Raw genomic sequence first — 21,668 nt, forward strand, 5'->3', positions numbered from 1 at the left:
AGGCACTACCATCAGTGAAAGATAAAGACTCTAAGCCCCATTTTCTGTGTTCAAAAATTTGTTCTGCCCCTTCTATAATATGATAATTTACTTAACACACATCTGTCTCAGTTTCCTTTTCTGTAGGTCAAAGATAGTAAGAGTGCCAACTTCATACCATTCTAGTTGGAGTTAAAAGAGTAAATACATGTAAAAAACATAGAAGAATGCCTGGCTCATAGTAAACACTGCATTTTATTGGCTGTTTGCATTATCAGTATCAATATTCATCTTCAGGTGCAGTAGAGATGGATGTAACCAATGAGAGCACCCGGGGAAATTTCATCCTTTTGGGGTTTTCTGATCGGCCCCATCTGGAGAGGATCCTCTTTGTGGTTATCTTGATCGCCTATCTCCTGACCCTTGTGGGCAACACCACCATCATCCTGGTGTCTCGGCTGGACCCTCACCTCCACACTCCCATGTACTTCTTCCTCACCCATCTCTCTTTCCTGGACCTTAGTTTCACCACCAGCTCCATCCCTCAGCTTCTGTATAACCTGAGTGGACGTGACAAGACCATCAGCTACACAGGCTGTGCCATCCAGCTCTTCCTATTCCTGGGTCTGGGTGGTGTGGAATGTCTGCTCCTGGCAGTCATGGCGTACGACCGGTTTGTTGCAGTCTGCAAGCCCCTGCATTACATGGTGATCATGAACCCCCGGCTGTGCCTAGGCCTGGTGCTGATGGCCTGGGGCTGTGGGGTGGCCAACTCCTTGGCCATGTCCCCAGTCACCCTACGCCTCCCCCGCTGTGGGCGTCACAGTGTGGACCACTTCCTGTGTGAGATGCCTGCGCTGATACGAATGGCCTGTGTGAACACAGATGCCATTGAGGGCACCGTCTTTGTCCTGGCAGTGGGCATTGTACTCTCACCCCTTGTGTTTATCCTGGTCTCCTATGCTTACATCGTGAGGGCTGTGTTACACATTCAGTCAGCGTCAGGCAGGCAAAAGGCCTTCAACACCTGTGGCTCCCATCTCACAGTGGTCTCACTTTTCTACGGAAACATCATTTACATGTACATGCAACCTGGAAACAGCTCCTCCCAGGATCAAGGCAAGTTCCTCACCCTCTTCTACAACATTGTCACCCCACTCCTGAATCCCCTGATCTACACCCTCAGAAACAAAGAGGTGAAGGGGGCATTGAGGAGGTTGTTGCTGCATAACAGAGATAAGAAAGGAGTAAGAGTGAAAAGCCCAGACAGGCACCTCTAGCCTGGTTATGAACTCTATCGGGCAACACTGATGGAATCCAGAATTGTTGGATCAGATCTGGGTCTTACCTTTATTTCCCAACTTAAATACCTTTCCCTGGACTTCTTTACAACTGGCTTAGTTCCATCAAAACCGTATGTGTTTTGCTGAATGAACTGGAAAACATATCACCCAAAAACCTGTAGGTGATCTGTAAAGCAGGTATGAAGACACAGTGATATAGATAGTTATAAGGATGAGTTTCTCCAACTTTGTACTAGAGTGCCAAGAAGGAAACTTTTCTTAAAAATAATTTTGCCTTTGTTGTTTGTTTTTAATGCACTAATGCAACGATGGGTGTTTTAGTGAGAATGACCACAGATCAATCACTTCTCTTAGTCAACAGCCATCAACACGGGAATTCAGCATAGGGATACTTGCATTTTTCAAATTCCTATCTAGAGCCTTTCATTGAGTCATATGTATTGTCTACAATTTGTCCCCAAACTTTGACATTTTCCCCAAAGTTTGTTGTAAGAACTTTGGATAAACCAAGAAGTTAACCTATAACAATAATAGGTGTGTCATTTAAATCTTACAGCATCACTATTTCTCAGGTATGTTTTTATTTTGTTATGGAGAAGGACCTGATGTTTATTAAGTTCATGTTATAAGTCAGGTGCTCTTAAGTCATCTAAACCTCTATGCATCTGTGGAGATCATATGACTTGTATTACCCTTATTTTGCCCATATGGTACTTGAGGCCTTGAGGTTAGATCATTTACTCAAGTAGAACTGAACCAGAAAATTTCTCCATGTTCTGTGTGACTTTTAATCCCTGATGGTTCTATTGCTACACAAATTTGTAAAGAGTAAAAATGTAAGCATTTAATAAGTAAAGCAAGCAGCAAGACTTATTTTGCTTCTTTGCATACTACAGTCCCAGATGTAGGAGAGGAAAAAGTTTTCCTGGAGCCTTTTTGAGTCCCTGTCTGGATCTGAAATTAAACATACAAAGATAGGTTAATGGGAGAAAATCACACTTATTTATTTAATATATGTTTTTCATGGTATAGGCTACTTCATGAGGAAATGAAGATCCCCAAAATTGTGTTTTTTTTTAATTCCACATTTGATGAAGAGTGGACATTGGTGGAGAAATTTGATAGGCAATGGGGGTTGAGCTATTGGTAAGAAATTGGGGAAAACTTAGCAAGGCCTGTGTATTTAGATGCCTCTCAATATTTCTCCATCTTTGAAATAAGAATGCTCCTTTCCTTAAGGAATAGGAAATAAGAAGGGTAACCCCATTGGAAGGTTTTTGAACCACTTCAGATGAAGGTCAGAAAGGCCTTCCTGCACCTGCCTTTTCACAAATGTCTTCAACTCAAATATGCTATACACCAAAATGTCATATTTTGTGCCAATATGTACTGAACCCCATTAAGGGTTTCTTCCAATTAATGTGCAAATGAATTACCCAGGATTTTTATAACATTTAGATTCTGATTTACTAGTCTAGTAGGATCCTGAAATTCTGCATTTCTGCAAATTTCCCAAGGGATGCCCTCATTCCCTTGCTACTGGCCCTCAGATCACACTTTAATGCCATAGGAAATTAATCACCTGCCAATATTTTTAGCAGGATGCACACACTCTGGAAAAATCTGTGCTAGAACTCACAGATCCAGGGAAAATAAAATGGGGAAGAAAGAAAGAAAAGAGGCTGACCGAGTGCTGCCATCATGTCTCTTCTCAGTCCCCTCAGCTTCACGGCCTCTCCTCCACAATGGCCTTGTATCCCCACCCTCCCTTTCTAACCTCTTCACTTTCTCACCTTATCTCCAAGGACAGAGTCCCACTGGGGTCACTTAAGTATATATGAGCCAGGGACTACTGCAAGGGAGATGTCTGTGCTTCAAGGGGATCAATTTGAACATTCCAAAATGCTTTTTTAAAGAAGTAATGATTTGGGCTTCCAGGGTGGCTCAGTCGGTAAAGAATCCGCCTGCAATGCAGAAGACCTGGGTTTGATCCCTGGGTTGGGAAGATCCCCTGGAGGAAGGCATGGCAACCCACTTCAGTATTCTTTCCTGGAGAATCCCCATGGACAGAGGAGCCTGGCGGACTGCAGCCCATGGGTTCGCAAAGAGTGAAACACGACTGAGCGACTCAGCACAGCACAGTGACATGGTTGGGCTAATGAAATAAGAGAATGAGGAATCTCCACACTGTTCTCCATAGCGGCTATACTAGTTTACATTCCCACCAATAGTGTAAGAGGCTTCCCTTTTCTCCTCTCCAGCATTTATTGCTTGTAGACTTTTGGATAGCAGCCATCCTGACTGGCGTGTAATGGTACCTCATTGTGGTTTTGATTTGCATTTCTCTGATAATGAGTGATGTTGAGCATCTTTTCATGTGTTTGTTAGCCATCTACCCAGCAATCCCACTTCTGGGCATACACACTGAGGAAACCAGATCTGAAGAGACACATGCACCCCAATGTTCATCGCAGCACTGTTTATAATAGCCAGAACATGGAAGCAACCTAGATGCTTATCAGCATATGAATGGATAAGGAAGCTGTGGTATATATACACCATGGAATATTACTCAGCCATTAAAAAGAATTCATTTGAATCAGTTCTAATGAGGTGGATGAAACTGGAGCCCATTATACAGAGTGAAGTAAGCCAGAAAGATAAACACCAATACAGTATACTAACACATGTATATGGAATTTAAAAAGATGGTAATCATAACCTTATATGCAGGACAGAAAAAGAGACACAGACATATAGAACAGACTTTTGGACTCTGTGGGAGAAGGCAAGGGTGGGATGATCGGAGAGAATAGCATTGAAACATATATATTATCAAGTGTGAAAGAGATCACCAGCCCAGTTGGATGCATGAGATAAGTGCTCAGGGCTGGTGCACTGGGAAGACCCAGAGGGATGGGATGGGGAGGGAGGTGGGAGGGGGGATCAGGATGGGGAATATATGTAAATCCATGGCTGATTATTGTCAATGTATGGAAAAAAACACTACAATATTATAAAGTAATTAGCCTCCAACTAATAAAAATAAATGGAAAAAAAAAAAAAAGAAATAAGAGAATGAGAGCTACTTGTATGGTAGTTAGAGTCTCTCCTTAGAGTTACAAAATTCCACAATGCTTCCTTGATACAGAACTAATGGGGGGAAATTTAAGCAGTAACCAGGGTTCGTAGATGATCAGCCTTAAAAAAATTGCTCATAGGGCTTCTCCAAACTCATTCTCTTTTTGGAAATAACTTGCTGGACATCTTAAGTGAGCTTGAAGAGCAGCCTCTTGAGAAGAAGGGACTTAAGGAATAGTAACTGGACTATTGCCAGTGTTCCTAACTTTGGAAAATACCCTAAAGATAGCAAAGAATGTTCACAGAACTCTAAGGAATGAAAATAGTCCAGTGTTCACTGTGGTGATTTTTATTATGCTTCTTAAGTTAAGGGACAGATTTAAACTGAGTAAAATTTAAAGATTTTATTGGCTTTATTCAGTGATTTATGCTCAGGCATCATTTCTCTAGCAGAAAGGAAGCAACTAAACTACTGTGCAAAATGAAAGATGCTTATAGGCAGAAGTGGGCAGGAGACTTGTACTTGGCAAAAATACATTTGTTTTTGTGCTGTTACTTGTTACTCTCCTCATAGGAGAGAAAAAAGTATCTAAGGGAGATTACCTAATTAATGCTGATCATGCAATCCTAATTGGCTGGCTTAAGATTCCATTTCTTGGAGAGCTGAAATGATAATTTAAAAATCTAATGATGTGGAGTTTATAATAAGCAACTCCATTTAGGTCTGTTGTCTATAATATCTCTGATTATTTTATGACATGGGGGAACCAATAAATATAGTTGCTATGGAACTGTATAAGATACTCCACTCACTGGGTCTAAACTAGAACAAAGTTGATTTTACTGGAGCCCCATTCTTCCAGAAAATAACTACAGATAAGAAATTCCCTTACTCTTTTTATGCCCCACTAAAGGGCAAACTGTGAAGAATGACTCATCCTCACATAACTCATATACATCCCTTCTCTCTTCTTCCAAAGGCTCATTAATCCCTTTTTTAGCTTCTAAGTAAGTTCCCCAAGCCACTTTCTTTACAAGGAGATTTTCCTCAAGTTGAAATATATTTCTAGGCCCAAAATGGAGATGCTTATCCCTATGTTGCAACATCAGCAAACCAAAATTCTGTGTTCTGCTTGACGAGAAATGCAGTATAACCAGTCAGCCAATCTCCAAATGCCCCAAAGTAATTCTGGACTTTATTCTTGGTTGGCCCTTGATCTTTTTAAATAAGATCAGATATGCACCGATGAGGTAATCCACCATGTAACCCTCTTCCCTCCCCAGAAGGTCCTTTACCTAAGCCTGAAGTCACCCACTCTTTCTCTTCTGCTTATGTAGGCCTTCCATTTTGCACAGTTCCTTAGAACTCTTCTCTATTTGTTAGATGGAGTGTTGCCTGATTTATGAATTATTTTATAAAGCCAATTAGGTCTTTCAAATTTGCTCAGCTGAATTTTTGTTATTTATTGGGTTGGCCAAAGATTCATTTTTCCCCCATAAAATGGCTCTAGTAGTGCTTTGTTGTCTTTAACTTCATTTGAATTGTTATGTTAGATTGTACTGTGGCAACTATTAGCATGCATTAAAAAAAATCAAAATTGATGAATTTTTGTGTAGCCATTTTAATATTGAAGATGGAAGAAAAAACATTTTCAGCATACTATGCTTTATTATTTTAAGAAAGGTAAAAAGGCAACTGAAATGAAAGAACAGATCTCTGCAGTGTATGAAGAAGAAGGTGCTATGACTGACTGAATGTGTCAAAAGTGGTTTGTGAAATTTTGTGCTGGAGGTTTCTGGCTAGACAATGCTCTGTGATCAGTTAGATAAGTTGAGGTGGATAGCAATCAAACCGAGATATTAACTGAAAACATTCAACATTGTACTATGGGGGAGACAGTGACATACTCAAAATATTCAAATCAAGCATTGACTATCATTTGTACCAGCTTGATTATGTTAATCACTTTGATGTTTGGGTTCCATATAAGTTAAGTGAAAAAATCTCCTTGACCGTATTTCTACATATGATTCTCCACTGAAATGTAAGGAAATTGTTTCATTTTAAAAACAAATTGTGACAGGCAATAAAAAGTGGATACTGTACAATAATGTGCAATGGAAGAGATTGTGGGAAAAGCAAAATGAACTACCACCAACCACACCACAGGCCAATCTTCAGACAAAGAAGGTGATGTCGTATATATGGTGGAACTGGAAGTGAGTCCTCTATTATTAGCTCCTTCTGGAAAACAAAACAATTAATTCTGACAAGTACTGCTCCCAATTTGGTCAACTGAGAGCAACACTCAACAAAAAAGTGTCCAGAATCAATCAACAGAAAATGAATAATCTTCCATCAGGATATTATAAATCCATATTTTTCTTTCTTTCTTTCTTTTCTTTCTTTTTTTTTGATGACCAGGCAAAAACTGTTACAGTTTGGCCAAGAAATTCTGATTCATCTGCTGTATTCACCAAACATTGCATCTTCAGATGTCCACTTAGTCTTTATAAAATTCTCTTAATGGGAAAAAAATCAATTCCTGAAAAGACTGTAAATGGTACCTAGAATAGGTAGCTTTTCTTTGCTCAAAAAGACAAAGAGTTTTGGAAAGATGAAATGATAAAGTTGTCTTTAAAATAGCAGAAGGTAGTGGAACAAAATGGTAAACACATTGTTCAATAAAGTTATTGGTGAAAATGAAAAAAAAAAATGTGTCTTTCATTTTTACTTAAAAAAATGAAGGAACTTTTTGGCCAATGAAATAATATGTGCAACCTCAGCTGTTCATGCACTCTTCTTGCACTGCCATATCTATACAGCTCACTCTTGCCCAAACATCATTTCAGAAGACTGTTCCACTGCTTGTCAGGCACTGAACTCCAATCCTTGAATCATTTTCCCTGAAATAAAGGGCATTAAACTTGTTATTAATTTCTTTTTGTCATTTGACTCTCTTTAAGGAATGCCCTTTATATTGCACCAGCTTGAAAAAATTATCTTAATTTTCTAGCACACTTTGCTTCACAGTTATTTTTCTACATGTTGAAAAATTAAGATTAAATTGTGTCAACATGTAACATAGGATGGAATAGGATAAATTGGCTTCTCTAGTGGGTGAATGGTTTTCTGTTCCAATCATTGCTTGCTGACTGCAGCTCTTTCTTCAGGTACTCCTTTTTTATTCTTTAATGGTGCCTCTTCTCTAAACAAGTCTTATGTCTTATTTTTTGTCTACCTATTTTTTATTTTCTATCTCTATTTTGATTCTTGTCTAATCAACTCTTTTTTAAACTATAGCCAGGACTCCTCCTATGAATGTCACAATTATCATGCATATTTTAAAAAATAACTTTCAGTAAAATCATGACTCAAAAATATAAGTGAACTCATGTTACAGGTTTTTTTTTTTTTTTCTTTTTCTTTTACTCATAAGATCTGAGGTGTTCAGGCAGATGCTATAAAGAGCTTAATGGAAATTGAAGGCAGTAAAACTTTACTAAGTTAAGAAATGTTGATTTGAAGTGAAAATACAGCAAAACCGTTTTGTCCACTGGGTGGAAGGCAGTCAATTAAACGTCTACTAGACAGGGCATGACACGCATACCTATTAATTGCCTACAATTTATAGGAAGTGCAGAATAGCTCAAACTCAACGAAAAGGGGATAGAATCTGATAGCCAGACATGTGTGCCAGAGATAGTAGCTTTCTTCAGAAACACAACTTTTTTTTCTATACTGCTAAAAACAGTTAGGGCTTTCTAAGTGCCAGAGTGCTGGAGAATCCATCTGTCAATGTCAGAGTTGTGGGTTTGATCCCTGGGTCATGAAGATCCTCTGGAGTAGGAAATGGCATCCCACTCCAGTATTCTTGCTTGGAAAATTTCATGAACAGAGGAGCCTGGTGGTCTATAGCCCACAGGGTCACAAAGAGTTGAACACACTGAACAACTGAACAGAAAAGCAATTAGCACTTTGGGGGTCTTTGATATGTGGCTGCCACTATTAGGGTTTTACCTGTGTTTAATCATTAGATCCTCATTAAAGATACTGAAGTGGGTAGTGTCACATCTGTATTACCATTGAGAGAGTTAGAGCTCATCTAGTTTAATATCCAGTTCCTGGGAGAGTAAGAATGCAGTAGTTTAGCCACTGTGCTATATCACGTGTATGTAATCCTTAGTGGACTAGTGGGGTTCAGGAAATGTTAGTGCAAAACATGGTACTTTAGCATGTTGAATAGTTTAAACAGAAAGAGTTTGAGAGAATGAGATAAGCTAGAAGACTGACCTTTCTCTCACTCATGTCCCCTGAAATATGTCATAAAATTCCCATGTGAGAGGTGCCCTCCCCAACCTTGGAGTAATGGAACATTCTTATCACTAAAAACAAAAGGATACTAAGAGGAATTCTAGCAAACAGGCTATGCCAAGTTTCCCAGAGTTTACTACACTTACCTCACACTCTTAAACTATCACATTCATCCATGATGGTCCACTCTTCATCAAGCCTAGCATAAAAATATTCAGAGCTAAGTCTTTTTTTTGGGGGGGGGGGTCTCATTTCCTTGTGAAGTTCCATGTCACATAAAACTTATATTAAATAAATTCATGTGTTTTTCTTTTGTTAATTTATCCTAGTTACTTTAATTTTTGGACCTAGCCACTTTAATTTATTCTTGTCACCTTAATTTTTAGACCTAAGAGGACCCAGGAAAACTTTTTCCTCTTCACAAGTTGGAGTCCTTGTATTAATAAGTCCTGCAGACACTGTGATTTAAAGTATAATATTTCTCCACCTGAGAAACTAATGGCTTTTTCTTTTTTGCTTTTTTAACCACAATAAAGTCTCCTCTTCTGTTAAAATAAAAATTCAACTGAAAAGTTTAAAAGAAATTTATTGCCTTTATTCATGTATATTCATGAATCAAGCAGCTTCTTGTCTAGCAGATAGAAAGGAGCTTTGAAGAGCTATACAAGGCAAGATATTTTATAGCCTTGTGTCGAGTCATACTCCACAGTGAGTCTCACCTATTAAACCAATCCACAATTTTCATCTTCACGGTAGGTGTTGCAAAGGAGACCAAAACTGCATCATTCATCTACTGATTCATTGCCAATTAAATATGGCAAGCACCTATATGTGTCAGCTAATTTTTCAGGAACTGGAGTTATAGCAGCAGATATGACTACAGAGATTCTTACAACTGAATAAAATTGAACACACAGACACACAGATATACAATATAAATAGTGAAAGTTGCTCAGTCATGTCCGACTCTTTGTTCCATGGCCCATACAGTCCATGGAATTCTTTAGGCCAGAAAACTGGAGTGGGTAGCCTTTCCCTTCTCCAGGGAATCTTCTGAACCCAGGGATCAAACCCCCGTCTCTAGCATTGCAGGCAGATTCTTTACAATATAAAAAGGAAAATAATTAAAGATATGACAACTGCTAGACAAAATAACAGGTATTATATCTGAGTCAAGTGTCTATGTGCCGGTTGCAAACTATGAATTTTAATCTGAATATTTTGAGTTGAAGTTCCTTTTGTAGACTCTCCTTAAAAAAGAATCTGAAATTCTATGTAGAGCCTATAGCAGGCATTTATTTGGAAATTTCTGAAAATAATTATGGTCAAAACCATGAAGAAGACAGATATATTCCAGGAAATGATAAATGTTGAAGTGGTCAACTGAGGCAAAGGACTTTATGAGTGGCAAAAAAACAAAAAGAGAGAGAGAGAAAAGAGATGATTGAAAAGGAGGAATAGAACTAGCTGAGGTGAATGAGAAAAATTGCCAAAAGGGAGGAGCACATATCAGTGAGATCAGAGAGTCATTATAGGAAACTGCAAATGCCCCATGTGGTATGACAATCCCAGGGATATTAGAAACCTTTGTGAAAGCAGTTTTAGGAAAGCACTAGGATTTCTAATGTGCTGAACATTTAATACAAGACAAGATAAAACTTAATCCTCATTTTTAGGGTACTTGTCTGAGAAAGGAAGAGGGATACAAAATAGTCCAGAGTTAGAGATGAGGGAGGAATGACCTCTGCCCCGAACAGACTTTTTCTTGAAAAAACTTAGGAATGTTAAGCATAAGTCCTCTGAAAGCACAATTAAAAGAGAAAAGATATCAAGTCAACAGTAAGTGTAGATTTTTTAAAAAGTTTTGATACATTTGACCTAATTCACATTTAAAGTCAAATAAAAAAATTAAAAATTAAATCACAAGGAACTGCTAGAAGTTATTATCCCTAATAAAAACAAAGTTCTTCCTCATCACAGAGGAAATTGGTGCATGCAAACTCTACAAACATAGGGTCTTGTTGTTTTGTCATCTCCAGAGGCTGGTGGCCATTCTTCATGAAATATTTTTGAATAGATGAGTGAAGTAATAACACAATAAGGGGATGTTGTGTAACTGACACTAGAGTATGTAATTACTGATGCAATGGATGTAACAGAAAAGAAATCATTCAAGATGAAGTGTGTGTTTGCTCAGTAGTGTCAACTCTTTGTGATTCCATGAACTGTAGCCTGGCAGGCTCCTCTGTCCATGGAATTTTCCAGACAAGAATACTGGAATGCGTTGCTTTTCCTTCTCCAGGGGATCGTCTCAAATCAGGGATTGAACCTGCAGCTTCTACATTGGCAGATGGGTTCTTTACCACTTAGCTACCTGGGATGCAATGGATGTAAAAGACAAGAAATCATTCAAGATGAAGAAGGAAGAAAGACAATTCTCAAAGGAGACAGGAGAGAAAGCAGATCAGAGCACATGTGGGGAAAGCAGTCTTCTCTTAGATGAGGAACAATTCCTGCTCTGCATTTACAGACAGAGGTAGCAAAGGAGCACTTAATTGCAAGTAATAACAACAGAAGTTATCCAGGGGATAGCTTACTTGTCCCAATATTTTTTTAAGTGCTTTACTTATATTATTTTATCAAAAATCATAAGAAATTGATGTGGCACTCATAACTGCTAGCAAACAGTAACTTTACCTGTTAGAATCTACTCTGACCTCATGGTTAATGCTTATTTGTTATTTGTTGCCATCCACTGCAACATTTACTGTAGCAGAACAATGACAACCACAAAAGCCACAAATAACCTCTCACCTCCTGTCTACCTAGAACTAAGCTATTCAACTTTAATTTCAAGATAGCATTGAGAACTAATAGGAAAAGGCACTTATCATCATGTCTACACTGTCAAGCTCTTCGTATACCACTTGTTTCTGTTTATTACACTGTTATCACAGACCATGTGATCATGGTTATGACAAGCAAGACACAGGGACAATTGTGCATTCACTCTCAGAGCAGGATTATCCTCTATTTTAATTTAAAAATTCCTTGGGATACACATGGGAAAATTAGGTCCCTATTAACAGTTGATTGATTTCAATCATATTCTAAATAATGAACCTGGGAACTAAAATAACTAGAAACTGACAATCAAAAATAACAAGAGTAATGATATCCATTTAATTAGTAAAGTCTTTTTTTTTTTTTAATCTACTTAATTAAGAGGATAACCATAGGGTGAAGAATGCTTCATTTCTTCTTGGAAGCAGCAAAATATTAAGGGAATGCATACATACTGGAAAAAAACACAGAACAAAGATTCATTTATGAGTCTTTTATTGTATTTTATAAACTTAAAGAGAGTCAAAGCCAATTGTTCATAATTTTGCTTTCTCTATCTGTGGAAAGTTGACATCTATCAAGTAGAATGGCTTTTTCAAAACAGGATTAAGAGATGGAAAACAATTACCTGAACATCAAAGGAAAATCTTGACAATGTGACTGTTGTGGTAGATTCTACATGATTCCCTGTGAGCTTCCTTCTCAATGCCCCCACCTTCACGTGTTCCTTTCCCCCAAAGTGCAGGTGGGAACTAACACTTCCTGCAAATCAGCAGAACATGGCAAATGTAGTGGGATGTCAGTCCTTTGATTAAGTGATGTTGTATAATAAATGTGAAATTTTTTGCAGGTGTCATTAAGGTTTTAAGTTTATTGATTTTGGATTAATTTTTAAAAGATTATCTTGAGTGGCTCTGAGTAAATCACATAATGGTCCAAAAGCGAGAGACTAAACTTTCAATGAGGTCAAAGAGTTTAACTCCTGCTGGCCTCAAAGAAGAAAGCTGTCATTAGCTCCACAACCCAAAGTAAAAGAATTCTGCCAACAACTGCGTGAGCCTGGAGGTGGAATCCTCCCCAGTCAAGCCTCTAGATGAAAACACAACCCAGCTAATACCTTGCTTTCAGTCTTGTGAATCCCAGTGCAAAGGACCCAGATATACTATATAGAAACTGATGACCCAGTGAAACTGAGATAATAAATTTGTGTTTAGTTTTAACGCACTAACTCTGTGGTAATGTGTTTCACAAAGATGGAGAACTAATATGGCCACTTTGCCAGAACCAATTACTTTTGAGCAAAGGACACATTCACCTCAAAGCGATCTTACAAGAAGGGAGCCAAAGTAACAAATACTCTTAGCTTCTTAAGCTCTTCTCTTCTTTCCATACATTGTGATGTCCCATTGACCAAATCCAGTTGGAATCCAGAAGACAGAGGAACGTCTTTGCTTTATCCATAGCGAATGAAACATGGAATTAAAAGAGATCCAGAACAGTTGAGCTATTTTGACTATCAGTCTCCACGTTTTTCCTTTGCCTGGATAAAAAGTACAAGCCCCCAACAAAAGTTTCAAAGCACACAAGGTATCACCAGCTGTTTCTGTGGACAGAATGAATTGGTCATATTCCCACCTGAGGTCTCAAACATTAGCTAACTCATGTAGAAAAAAGAAAAAAAAAAAAAAAAAAAAAAAAAAACCAACTATATAAAAAGCATAAACAAGCTGCTCTACTCCATTTCTTTAGCTGTGGTGAGGCCAAAGTTACACCTTAGGCTCTTATTTCCTAACTCCCTTTCATGGTCCCTTTAGGCTCAGCCAGCTCCTCAGTGGTAATATGACTCTATGTCTTCATCAATGCAGGATCTGTGTTTTTATGGCCTTCTCCTCATTTTATTGCTAATGTTTGTCACTGTCCAGATTCAGTGAACATGAGGTTTTTAGAGATGCTCCAGCTGCCTTATGCTCCTTTTAGTTGATTCTAATTACTCCATCCAGTTCAGAGATCTGCTTTCTTGCTTTGGGGGCAATGGCATGAAGAGCTAAATAACCAGGATAAGCTCTCTGCTTTCAACTGAACAGAAACTTCAGTGCTTTCCTGGGTGAAATCATTCCCTTAAGGACACCAGGTCCGCCATACCCTCTAAGTCCAATACTATGGTTCTGAGCCCAAAAATGCTTCCAGGAGATAATTAAGTGTAACAGTGAGTAGAGTCACCTACAATTCCTCCTTGTATCTATACAATCTAGCTAAGGGAAGGTCAACACCATGCATTGTCTATTGTTTAGAGCATGTTGCACATTAGGCAGAAGGGACCAAACTTTGCAGTGTGCACTCTCAAAGCTGGTGCCATAATTGACCTTCAGGAGAACACCGCATTGCTCTATTAAGCCATACCCCTTCCAGGTATGACTGGTGTAATCCAAGAATTTGAGCCTGTTGCTACATTTTCTTGACAATAAAATATGCCCATTGATGGGAGGCAATGTTAAAAATGTAACTGTTTTGGATAGAACACCATGTGCGATTCCCCAAGTTCCGTATCTCAGTTGTATCTGACTCTGTGATCTCATGGATGGTAGCCCACCAAGTTCCTCTGTTCACGGAATTCTCCAAGGAAGAACACTGGAGTGGGTAGGTATTCCCTTCTCCAGAGGACCTTCCTGATCCAGGGATCAAACCTATGTCTCCTGCACTGTAGGCAGATTCTTTACCATCTGACCTACTAGGGAAGTCCATATCACCATGTAGGGCTACAGAAAATCAAGCAGGCAGAAATCACCCTAGAAAGTGATGAAAAATATGCAAGTGGATTTTGCAATATACTTGAAAAGATAAATCATTACACTATATGATGGAGTCTAGAGCAGTCTGCTCTTCATAGACTGTATTCATTGGCGAATGTTGCTATCCAGCAGCTCTGTAAATGACTTCCAGTGTTACCAGATGGGACATGTAGCAGTTGTAGCATAAAAGGTAAAGATGAAACTGTAGACCAAGGTAGGTGGTGGATCATATAATTAAGCACATGACTGTCCCCTTCACTGACACCTTGGCCACTATGTACCTGGGCCCATGGCGCAAACAGCGCATTGGCTGTGTGTCAAACAGACTGTATGACATCCACAACAATGATATAGATTTGTCACTATTATAATTCCCTATATACATAAAGCAAAATAGAAGAATATGTTTGTTAAGTAACTACCCATGTCTAGAAAGGAGCAGAACTTGATGTTTAAACCTAGAACCTTTAAAAGATACTTTATCAATTTCTTTTTTATTCTGGAAATATATATGAGAAGTTATAACTGAAGGAGATTCTCAGATTCCCTAGGAATGGAAGAATAGACAGATTCAAGGCCAGGAAGAGTATCACGGAGACAGGCTGATATATTTATTAGACATTGAAAACTGTGTGGATCCAAAGACTTCTGACTATAGTTAGCTAATCTTGACATAGTGGGAGTTAAATCTCTTGGCCACCTAAGGAATCCTTATATAATCTTTCAAACTAACAGTAATCTGGATGAACAAAGGCCTGACCTGAGCCGGCTAAAGGAAAACCACAATCTTCTACTCATTTTCGAATTGGCATCAGTTCCTAGATAAAAAGAATTAGACTAGCAATGAGACAAGGTGCACTTGCTAAATTCTTCTTCTTTAGTCCCCCAGTTTTTTACTGAAATTCCTGCTCCTGAATATATCCAAGGAGCCTTCTAACTATTTACACAGATAAATAATGCCCAGGGGAAAGCGCATACTTTGGCAGGGTAATAAATTTTATCTGATAAAACATAGGTAATGGGCTGTTTATGAGCATTAGGTAGCAAACAACTTGACTCTGGCATACCAAAAGACAGTGTGTTATGGTCCAGTTGTTATTTTCCCAGTTCAGAGGAAATAACTGAAACAAACAGACGTAGGAACTAGTGACATAGCCACATGAACATGTGAACAGGAATGCTCCTGGCCCATGCCGTGCCACGCTAAGTCACTTCGGTCGTGTCTGACTGTGTGCGACCCTATGGACTGCAGGCCTCCAGTCTCCTCTTCCATGGGAGTCTCTCAGGCAAAAGGACTGGAGTGGGTTGCCATGCCCTTCTCCAGGGGATCTTCCTGACCCAGGGATCGATTCTGTGTCTCTTAAGTCTCCTGCATTAGCAGGCAGTTTCTTTACCACTAGTGGTCCTGGCCCATACAGAAGCATATTTTTGTCACAAAGTTAAGCAATACTGCCACCTGGAGGAAGCAGAAAAGATAATGGCTTTAGCCCATAGTTCAAAATGCGTGTGTATAGAGGTAAGGGAGAGGGGGTGGGAAGATACATGTAATATCATTATTTCTTTTTTCTTTTTCTTTCTTTCTTTTATCTCCAACACAGATTAGTTTTTAGAAGTTCAGTGTACTATCAAGAATATAAGTGAATTGTTATCCCTGTTACAGTGCCAGTATCATATTTAGGAGCCTTACTGGAATAAATAAATAAATATTGAAACACTGGCTTAATCAAGGAAATAGTGCATCTCTCAGGAAGCAGTAGTGTAAACTCTTAGACAAATATGCAGTACCCAGAAAAAAAACAAGAAAATCTTCAGGAATATGGGCAAGAAAGGAGACTTACAGCTTGCATGTGAGAAACTCACTCAGACAGAATTTGCTAAGTTGTCTGTTTGCTTCTCTTCAAGGAATTAGAATGGGCAGTAAATTCAAACATCTTTAGATTTCCAAGAGGCATCTTTTCTAAAACTTTTAAATTGGCTTAAGCTCTATTCTCCCATATACTATCTTTATTTGATGAATCTTTCTCACATAGTATGTGTTTTTCCAGATATATTTATACGAATATCTAGGTTTATTATAGTCAAAGTACTGTAAACCTAATGTCCTAAGACCAAAAGTTTTATAAAATTACTCAATACATGCCAGATTCTAGGGAGATGAGGTAATTTTTTGGAAAGATAATAATTACAACAAAAGTTATGCTATTTGAATAATTAATTACATTTATATGCTCATAAATAAAATCCTTAAAGGTAATTTAGTATTTTAACTTTGCAAAAATTTTTATTTGTTTACGGGAGCATGATTTCTTTACGGCGCTCTGCTATTTTCTGCTATACAACAAAGTGAGCCTGCCATGTTGTTTAACTGCAAAGTCGTGTCTGACTCTTTGTGACCCCGTGGACTGTAGCCTGCCATGCTCATCTGTCCATGGGATTTCCCAGGCAAGAATACTGAAGAGGGTTGCCAGTTCCTTCTCCAGAACCAGCTATATGTATACATCTATCCACTCCCTCTTGAACCTCCCTCCCATCTGCCCATCCCACTCCTCTAGGTCATCACAGAGCACCAAGCTGAGCTCCCTGCACGATACGGCGGGTTCCCCTAGTTATCCATTTTATAGAATGTATATATGTCAGTGATACCCTCCCAATTCATCCCACCCTCCCCTTTCTCCACTGTGTCTACAAGTTCTCTATGTCTGCATCTCTGTTCCTGCCCTGGAAATAGGTTCATCTGTACCATTTTTTTCTAAATTCTATATATATTTTTATATATATGCATTAATATATGATACTTGCTTTTTCTGTTTCTGACTTACTTCACGCTGTATGTCAGACTCTAGGGCTTGAATGGTATAACTGGGATGAAGAAAGAGATTTTGTTGTTCAGTTGCTAAGTCATGCCCGACTCTTCTGCAACCCCAGGGACTGTAGCCCTCCAGCCTCATCTGTTCATGGACTTTTCCAGGCAAAACTACTGGAGTGGTTTGCCATTCCCTTCTCCAGGGGATCTTCCTGATCCAAGGTTCAAATCCATGTCTCTTGCATTGACGGATGGGTTCTTTACCTCTGAGCCACCAGGGAAGGAAGAGAAGCTAGAGGTAAAATAAGTAAAATATCAACTTTCTTTATGCTAAGGTAAGAGTTTAACCAATAAACTGTTCATTTGACCAATTTTAACTTTACTGGTGAAAAATTTGGTTTCATTGACAAAGTTCTAAAATAGTTCAGAAAGTAAAAGAATTAGATAACCTTGAAAGATGTGATATAAATTGCATATATCTTTTCTTTAAAGCATATTTTTCCCTACCAAGATTGTATTTCATTTTAAAATACTCTTAGAAAATTCAATATCTTAGAATATAGTTTAAAAACAAAGCAAATATCTTGAAATATAAATGTATATCTGAATTTGTTAACTTAAAAGGAAAAAGAAGACACCAATGAATAAATTCACTTACCTTTTTACAAAGAAGATAAAAGTGAGATATTTTATTAAAATGTTATGACAAGGGAATTCTGTGGTTATGCTAAACTTAGGAAACTAGTATTCTGGATAAGTTGAAATGTGTGATGAGTTGTATACATATATTGTGAAATCAAGTCTCATTGATTTGACTGGTCAATAGTGTTATGTTTAGTGGGGAATGGCCAACCAGATTACAGGCAATCTATAGTCCTTTACCTGTTTGATATGATTATAATCAGTTAAAACACAGTATTCAGGTTTTGTATGTCCTAGTCAACTAACATTATAAATTTAAAAAAATGTTTTATTTATGAGACTGATCTTATAAATATATATATATATACACATAAATTTGTAGTTATACATATATAATGCAAATTCAACTGAATAGGAGAACTAAGGTTGAATTAAATCAATCTGAATTACATTGGCAAAAATCTTTTTGACATAACTTAAGTGGCTCTAGTGATAAAAAACTTGCCTACCAATGAAGGAGATGTAAGAGACTTGGTTTGATCCCTGGGTCAGGAAGATTCCCTGGAAGAGGAAATGAAAACCCACTCCAGTGTTCTTGCCTGGAGAATCCCCTGGACAGAGAAGCCTGGCAGGCTACAGTCCAAAGGGTCTCACAGAGTCAGACATGACTGAAGTGAACTAGCGCACATGCAATCATGAGAAAGGTAAACGTCATCATCACATTAAATAAAGAAAATGAGTATACTAAGACAGAGGTTTCCAACCCCCAGGCTGTGGACCAGAATTGTCTAGCATAGTCAGAGTTGAGCAGTGGACCAGTGAAGGATACTTCATCTGCAGCTCTCCATCACTCTCCATTGGTCAGATTACTGCCTGAACCATCCCCTTCACTCCCTCCTTGCCCCCACCCATGGAAAAATTGTCTTCACAAAACCAGTTCTTGGTGCCAAAAATGTTGGAGGATCACTGTACTGGGACATAGGTTTTTAAGGGCTATCTTAGAATTTGGAGTATTGAACTCAATCAGAAACTCTGTAGCCCATAACATGTATCTATGCATTGTATTTTTTATTACTGACCTTCAGTCCCAATGTGGTCCCCAAAGTTGACTTTGTTACTTTAAGATGTTTATTTATATGATGACATAAAATTTGGTTAACTTTAACTGATTTCATTTTCATTATTTTAATTTTGGAGAATGCATATAAAGATTCAGATTTAGATGATTGATAGTATTTTATAGGAAGCCAAAGCTTCTTTTTAGAAGCTTTGAGTTATGCCAACTGCATCCACAGACAGATGACCAAACTGACAACAGAAGTGTATGTAACCATTCTCATACTGAATTGTAGAGCAATTTAGTCCCATTTGTTTCATTATTCTGGCAGTCATTCTAATACTCCTTAGAGAAGTGGTTGGAATTTTCTCTACATAGAAGATGACCAGTTCAAAAGAAGAGAGCCAAAGACCATTGTAGTTTAGATTTCTCCCAGAAAAGCGTTATCTTCATTTGATACATATATTCACTAATTTTTTTAAAAAATACTTTGCCTTTGCCTCTTCTTAGAACTTCCATTGAGTGACTCACTCATTTGTGTGAACAAAGAAGGATCATGAGGTATATGAGGTGATTCCTTTTCATGAAAAATATAAACAGAACAAACAAAATGATGAAACATGAAAGAAATATAAACATATCAGGAAGAAGAATTAACCTTAGGGAAATTACTTTCAAGAAATACAGAAGAAGATATAAACTGCAAAAAATATAAGATCTACAGAAATATTCCTTGACAAAGCTAAAATATATTCTTTCTACTTAAAAGTATGATGAATAGTTTTAGAAAATCAATAGAAATGTTAGATGACCAAAATGAGGAAATGATAAAATAAAAACACAAAGGAATAAAAACAAGACATAAAAGAGGAAAAACAGAAAATTAGAGCAGCAGATCCAACACTGAGTAATAACACTTCTACAGCTAGAGAAGAGAAGAAAGGGAAGAAAGACTATCAATGGAATAAATCAAGAACATTTCCTAAGTTGTGATTTCTCAAAGTCATGTAAGTTCACATTAAAGTGCTTCCCAAGACTTCTTAGGTCAGTGGATGACAATATCGTGCTATTTGGTATGCTCAAGATAAATAATAGAGTCATAAGCTTTTACAGAGGTAAAAAAGTACCAGAAAGTAGAATAGTTTTCAACTTCTTAATAATGAAGAGAAGTGCAATTGTGTTTCTTAAGTGTAATATTATAGCTAACCAAAATATCCTTCATGTAAAAAGCTAAAACAAAGATATTTAGCTTCTCCAAAATTTGAATGCTCCAGAAAACTATTTAAAGGACAATGTTTCCCTAAAAACAAAGAGCAAACAATGAAGGGAGAAGATATGGGCCACAGAAGACTGCAGATTCAATACAGCATGTAAAGATGGGCATTTGAGGTGACAATTGTCAGTCTTGTACTGGAAGGAGAAGATGATCAGTTCAGGATCTCCAACCAGACACAGATGTCTCAAGGTTGCTATGCAAGATGCCTGGGAAACAATGAACTCTGACTGAGACTTGAACCCATGAGGCCAAAGCCCAAAGCCCACGGTCTTCCAACTGAGATCACACATTTGGCTTTAGGACTTAAGGTTCGTGGTGTCTCATCATGGAAAGAATTCAGTGAGAGACAAAAATGATAGGTAGGAAGTGAATTTGTTTAGAGATAAACACTCCACAGACAGACTGTGAGCTATCTCGGAAGATGAGAGCAGCCTCAAAATATGGCTTTGTTTGTTTTTATGAGCTGGGTAACTTTATAGGCTAATGAGTGGGACTCCCACTATTTCAGGGAAGGGTCAGAGGTTTACATGAATTGGGCAACTAACCATTTTTTATTTTTGATGATCGGCCTCAAAGTTGTCATGGTGTATATGGATGAGTCATTTAGCTTGCTAATGCGTTACAATGAGTGTAAACTGAGACTCAAGGTCTAGTAGGTCATCTCCTCTACCATCTTGGACCTATTAGGTTCTAACCAGTTTATGTTGTGTCAGTGTAGGAAGTTTATCCTATAGCTAAAGAGACAGAGAGTGCTACACATTAACCTGTATTGGGAGAGTGAATTAAGATCATGCCTTCTGAGACAAAGCATGCAGAGCAAGTTTAGTATTAAACATGTACAGAGTCTCTTGGGCAGAGAGTCTCCAGGACAGAAGAATTTTTAGCACTGGGACTCATTATATTCATCAAATTGCTTCTGTATCTATCAGGCAACTATTATATTTTTTGTGTACTTCACAGCTCCTAATAAACCTTATGTTTTGCACCAAGAGAAGAAATGAAGTAAAGTTATCTTTTATTTTTTTGAAAGCAAAAACTAACAAATGGAAGATTTTAAGTGATTTATTTGGTTAATGTTGCTCAAAAAACTCTTTGTATGATGATTTCATTTTCATGAAATTGTTTGGATGATTGATGCACTGTTACCAAACTGATATCCTGTTAACAAATTACTTTACTCTCCTATTTTCACAAACTCTATAAGAGAACCAGGAATATATGTGCACAATAAAGTTACTGCAAAACAGGATAGATCGTTAGTTCAAATTTACCCAAAGAACTTTTGGAGCTAAAGTATTAATGCATATGTGCTGACACTCCCTTTTCAAACACAGAAAAGATTAAAATCAACAAGTCAAATTCTTCACCACAATCTATGAACACAGACTGCTATGTCATTCCCCATAAACTGCTCTATGGAAAAGTTTCAGGTTCCATTTGAACCCTAATCCTACTGTGGTAAGAAAGTAGAGAAATGAGACGATATTGTAGTGTATCTTCCTATAGGCGGATGATTATGTCTTGCTTGACTAGGATAGTAAAACATTTCTTGGAAAAAAGAGGAAAATTAAATGATTC

The 21,668-nt window shown here is 37.8% G+C and overlaps 1 protein-coding gene across 1 annotated transcript; it reads left to right on the forward strand.

The window, feature by feature from the left end:
* Positions 1 to 287: 287 nt before the first annotated feature.
* Positions 288 to 1,259, forward strand: LOC136157621 (olfactory receptor 2W3). The gene has a single exon (XM_065919447.1). The coding sequence runs from the start codon at positions 288 to 290 to the stop codon at positions 1,257 to 1,259; it is 972 nt and encodes a 323-aa protein (XP_065775519.1).
* Positions 1,260 to 21,668: the final 20,409 nt, after the last annotated feature.

Source organism: Muntiacus reevesi, chromosome 1 (genome assembly GCF_963930625.1).
Source record: "Muntiacus reevesi chromosome 1, mMunRee1.1, whole genome shotgun sequence".
Taxonomy (NCBI): Eukaryota; Metazoa; Chordata; class Mammalia; order Artiodactyla; family Cervidae; genus Muntiacus; species Muntiacus reevesi.

Bases quoted from the DNA above. Each gene is read 5' to 3' on its own strand.
- LOC136157621 (XM_065919447.1), top strand. From the start codon at position 288: ATGGATGTAACCAATGAGAGCACCCGGGGAAATTTCATCCTTTTGGGG.